The 5,281-nt window shown below is 60.6% G+C and overlaps 1 protein-coding gene across 1 annotated transcript in view; it reads right to left on the bottom strand.

Annotated features, from left to right (window-relative positions):
* Positions 1-361: 361 nt before the first annotated feature.
* TRIM72 (tripartite motif containing 72) overlaps positions 362-5,281 on the bottom strand; it is a 9,865-nt gene continuing 4,945 nt past the window's right edge. The window contains exons 5-8 of the mRNA XM_025195630.1: positions 5,170-5,279; positions 4,658-4,680; positions 4,380-4,498; positions 362-3,999 (exon numbers count right to left, since the gene is read on the bottom strand). Coding sequence (XP_025051415.1) covers positions 3,422-3,999; positions 4,380-4,498; positions 4,658-4,680; positions 5,170-5,279 — 830 coding nt within the window. The 3' untranslated portion in view covers positions 362-3,421. The remainder of the gene's footprint in view (positions 4,000-4,379; positions 4,499-4,657; positions 4,681-5,169; positions 5,280-5,281) is intronic.

Genomic DNA, 5,281 nt, shown 5'->3' with positions numbered 1-5,281 from the left:
AGAAGGGGAAGTGAGAGCGGCTGGGAGGGGCCGAAGTGGGTGTGGAGGGTGTGAGGAGAAGAGAAGGGCTGGGTGGGAGAGAGACAGGAACCTCGCAGGGAACTGCACAAGGAACAAGGGACCCGAGTGTCCAGGAGTGCACACGCACCCACACATACACATGCACACATGTATACATTCACACACACACACACACAGAACCCAAGTGTCTGGGCTATGCGCGCGCACACACACACACACACACACACACAAAATCCTGGTGTCCAGGACACACGCATACACACAAGGAGCCCAGGCATCCAGGGTATACACACATACACAGAGACACACACAAAATCCTGGTGTCCACAATGCACACACAGACCCCAGGTGTCTGGGACACACACACACATGTGCGTGCTGGGCACACACCCAGCCTGGGCACCAGGGCAAGGGAAGGACAAGCGGCTGCTTCCCCTGCCAGCTTCCCCTCCGGCCTGGGGCTTCCTCTTTCCTAAGTTCTGGGTTGGGGGAGGATGTGTGTGTGTGTTTGGACAGACACACAGAGACAGATCCCATGTGCCCGGGGCCTACACACACACACACACACACACATAGACACCCCCCCACCTCCATCACTGCCACGAGGACTCCTTATCTGTGACTCAGCTACTTCCCTAATTCCCCGCCCTGCCCACAGCCCTGGGGGTGGGGGACATAGTGGGGCCTGTTCTATCCACCCACCCCAGACTCAGCTGCATCATAACATCCAGCCCCCAATGCCCACCCCTAAGCTGGCCACAGCTCTGTGACACCTGACCCCCAGCACTGAGATGCAGCTGGCTCTGGGGTGGGGCTGTGGCAGCTGGGGATAGCAATGCTCTGTTTGGCCCCAGGCCAACTACCTTTCCCAGCCCAGGCCTTTGGCAGCAGGTGGGGCTGGGCTCCTCCTGAAGATGGATGCTGCAGCCTTGGGGCTTCCCGGGGGTCAGGGATAGGTCAGAGCCCTTGCCATGGTTGTGGCCTTCCCCAGCCAGTAGGAAAGCCACCTTGGTGGTCACAGGATTTCCACTGCCACAAGACGTATCTGGGAAAACACACCAGCGGTGGAAACCGAGCAAGTGGCACTGTTCCAAGGAAGCTCCAGGGGTGGCAACTTGCCCAGCAAGCGGCCAGACAGACCACGTGGCTGGGGAAACATTGGGGGTGGGAGACTCATTCCTAAGTAGGCACCTTAAATTGCTCCAGGGAAGGGAGCACATGCTCCCAGGGCCTTAAGGATTGGCCCAGGGGAGCCTGAGAAACTTAATGGGAGAACGGGATGTGGTGTGGAGGAAACAAAGAGCTGCTGGAGCAGGATGAGGGCTCTGCTGCAACCGAGACCCACCTGGCAGCACCTTACCTAGACTGCCCCGGGCAAAGGAGGGGCCTGGACTACCCTGGCCAAAGGAGGGGCCTAGATGATCCCAGGGTAAAGAACGGCCTGAATGACCCTGGGCAAAGAGGAGGAGGAGGGACCCAGGCCAGAGAGGAACCGAGACCCAGAGACTTGCACTTGGTGCCAGCAGGAAAACAGGACTCTTTACTGGGGTGGGAAGGGGTGGGGAGTAGGGTAGGTGGAGCCCTGTGGAGGACCGACCTCGTCTGCACGGGAGACCATCCAGACTCCGAAAGGACAGCTTGGCACCAAAGACGGGGCAGGAGAGGGGGAGGGAAGACGAGGTAGAGGTCCCAGTGATTCCAATGGGATGAAGAGTAGTGGGTAGGCCTGCCTGCTCACGGACACACACACACACACAGCACAGGGAACTGTACCAGCTGAGAAGCACATATGGACCCACACAGGACACACACACACAGCATGGGGAGTCATATCACCTGACACGGACACACGGACCCATGAGTGACTGGTGCCCCCTGAATGTGGGGGGCACCCGCAGAAGCCACTGATGACGGCAGCCCTGTCAGGGGGGCACCAGCCCTACTGACAGCATCAGTGTCAGCCATCGGGGGAGCACCGGCCCCATCAAGTGGGGCACGTGCACCCCCTGTGCACCCCCTACCATTCGCTTATGCATGGACCCACATCACACACACACACACACACACAGAGCATGGGGGGAGCCATACCACCTGACATGCACACACACACACCCCAACACGCAACACGTGGTTGTGGCGTGCGTTTATTGCGTGTGCATGGACACACTCAAGCCAGGCTGCGCCCAGAGCTGCACCAATAGGATCAGCCCACCAAAGGGGTACGTGTGTCAGGAGTGGAGCCATGTGGCAATGTCATTTCCTGCTCTGTAGCCGGTGTGGCTCCAGTGTGGTGATGTAACTTCCTAGGTGGGACGGGATTATGAGGCCTACAGGAACAAGATGTGCTTTGTGGGGGCGGGGCGGGCAAGTAGTTGGGCGTGGAGGAGACATGTAGAGCAACATGGTGATATCACTTCCTGGTACATGATTGGGCATGGTCTTCAGAGTCCAGCGTGGTGATGTCACTTCCTGCCAAATGGAACCATGGCCACAAGGATGGTTATGATGCCTGCAGCACTCTGGTGACATCACTTCCCGTGGGGGTGGAACCGTGGCCCATGGAAAATCCACACATGAATGTGGCAACATCACTTCCTGCCAGGTGCAGCCGCTGTCCAAGGGGAGATGATTGTAACACCTACATCAGTATGGTGATGTCACTTCCTGTGAGGGAGAGCCGTGGTCCAAGGCGGTTGTGGCAGCACTTCTATCACTTGATCACATCACTTCCCGTGGAGTGGAGCCTCAGCCCACAGAGAACACCTACATCAGTGTGTTGACATCACTTCCTCCAAGTTGGAGTCATGGTCCAACAGGGAACACCTATATTAAATGACATCACTTCCTGCCAGTGAGAAGCCCAGCCCCAGCAGAACTTCTATCTCCATGTGGTGACATCACTTCCTCCATCTGATGACCTCATCGGGCGACATCTTTTCCTGCCACAACCTCACTTCCTGCGATGGGAGATAGGGGCTCCTTCCACCTCCTCACTGGACCATGTCTCCTCCTGCCATGACCTCACTTCCTCCCACAGGATCAGGGATAGGGGTTACTTCCACCAATACAGAGCTGAGTGACATCTCTTCCTCGAACAACCTCACTTCCTCCCACAGGGTTGGGGACAGGGGTTACTTCCGCCAACGTGAAACTGGGCCATACCTCTTCCCCGAACAACCTCACTTCCTCCCACGGAGTCAGGGATAGAGTCCACTTCCACCAACACGGGACTGGGCCATGTTTCTTCATCTAATGACCTCACTTCCTCCCACAGGGTTGAGGATAAAATCTACTGACTGGGCGACATTTCTTCCTTGAACAACGCTTCCTGCACCGGGGGCTGGGCGGGGGGTGGGGGAAATCAGGGCTTTCAGGGCGGGCCAGGTGGAGGCCGAGGGACCTAGGAGGAGGCCTGCCCCTTGGCCACGCAGATCTCCAGGGGCTGGCTGTTCTTGCCCTTGTCGTGCCAGCAGACATCGAAGAAGGGGTAGAGCGGGCCGGGGAAGCGCTCGCGGAAGGCGAAGAGCTGTGCCAGGTTGTCTGGGTCGGTGGCATCGTAGAAGCAGAGGACGCCCTCTTGGAAGCTCAGGTAGATGCCTACACGCCGAGGCCGGGCCTCTGGGTTCAAGGCCCGGGGCTCCTTGTGCTCCACATGGGCCTCGTAGTGCTTCCCCTCGCGGCACCCCAGGAGCCAGAGCCCGTGAGAGGGCAGGGCCTGGAGGCGCCCCTTGCGCCCGGCCTCGGCAGCCATGACGCCCAGCCCCCAGCGGGGCTTGTCCCCCACGGCCACCTCCCAGTAGTGCTCGCCGTCCAGCCAGCTCTGGTGGGTCAGCACGGCGTTGGCCTTGTCGAAGCGTCCGGGGTCGTCCGGGGAGGAGCCTGCCTGCTTCTGGTCCAGGCACTCCACCCGGTGCCCATCTCTGGACACCGCCAGGTGGGGGTGGGCCGTGGCGGGGTCGAAGGTCAGCTCCTCCAAGGCTGGGAGAGAAAGGGGGAGAGGGGAACGGTCAAGACGACCACCTGGGGGGTCACCAGGTCTCTCCCCTCATTGACGCAAGTGGTTGGGGCACCAGACCCGGACGCCTGGGTTTTGTCCCCAAGGGGTTGGGGCACCAGACCCAGACGCCTGGGTTCTGTGCGCAAGGGGTTGGAGCACCAGACCTGCATGCCTGGGTGCTTTGCCTAAGGGGTTGGAGCACTAGACCTGGGTGCCTGGGTTCTTCCTTGACCGCTGGGGGCAGTGTCAGGCCCGGATGCTTGGGCTCTTCCCCCCAGCTTCCTCGGCTGAGGGGCAAGGCTCTGCCGGGCCGGACCACCTGGGTTCCCAGCATCCCTCTGCACCCTCAGTGGCCCCTCACCTGGCATCAGGGCCCGAAACATCTTTCTCCAGACCTGGAATTTGAAGTCGTCGGTGATGATGGGCAGCTGGATGTCCATACGGGCGGCGGGGGGAGCCTCGCTCAGGATCTTCTGCAGCCTGTGGGGCGGGGGCAGTGGGAAGGGTAGGGCCTGGCCCAGCTTAGCCCCCACCCTCCAGGGGGGCAGGGGAGCCCACCTCTGGGCTGCCATGCCCCCTGCCAGCACCCCCAGGCCTGGGCAGGGTCGGGGCACCCAAGGGTGGGGGTGGAGGTCTCACCTGCTGGCCACCAGACAGTATTTCTGGGAGGGAGAGAGAGGAGGGAGACAGGTTAGAGCGTGTCGCACCCAGGGCCCCTTCCCCAGAGCAGCCACACTCTCCACCCACTCGCTCCCTGGGAACAGAAACCAGGTGGCCAGAGTGCAGGGTGCAGCGGAGAAGGGTGGGTGGATGGATGGGTGGGGACAGTAGTTGTAGATAGACAGATTCATTGGATGGATGGATGGATGGATGGATGGATGGATTGATTCACGAGATGGATAGAGTGATAGACGGATAAAGGAGTTGGATGGATGGATGGATGGATGGACGGACGGACCAGGGGCGTCTATGGGGGTCAGTGACTGGAGGGATGGAGGGATGGACGGACAGAGAGAGGGGGCAGGTGACTGGATGGATGGAGAGCGTCTACGTGGAGATGGTGGGATGGCTAGGTAGACAGAGGAGGGTCAGGGGAAGGGTGGCTGGGGCCATGGGGCGGGTAGGGAGGGCGGGCGCTGGCGGCCCCTCACCCGCAGGAACTCGGTCTGGGTCTCGTGGTGCACGTCGCCCAGCACGGCCTCCATCTCGCGCAGCTGGTCCAGGTAGCGGCTCAGGGTGTTGCGCTCGGCCTGCAGGGCCCCG

The sequence above is a fragment of the Alligator sinensis genome, unplaced genomic scaffold (assembly GCF_000455745.1).
Source record: "Alligator sinensis unplaced genomic scaffold, ASM45574v1 scaffold1579_1, whole genome shotgun sequence".
NCBI lineage: Eukaryota > Metazoa > Chordata > Crocodylia > Alligatoridae > Alligator > Alligator sinensis.
The sequence above is the reverse complement of the archived record's forward strand: the minus strand, read 5'-3'. Positions and strand labels throughout refer to the sequence as shown.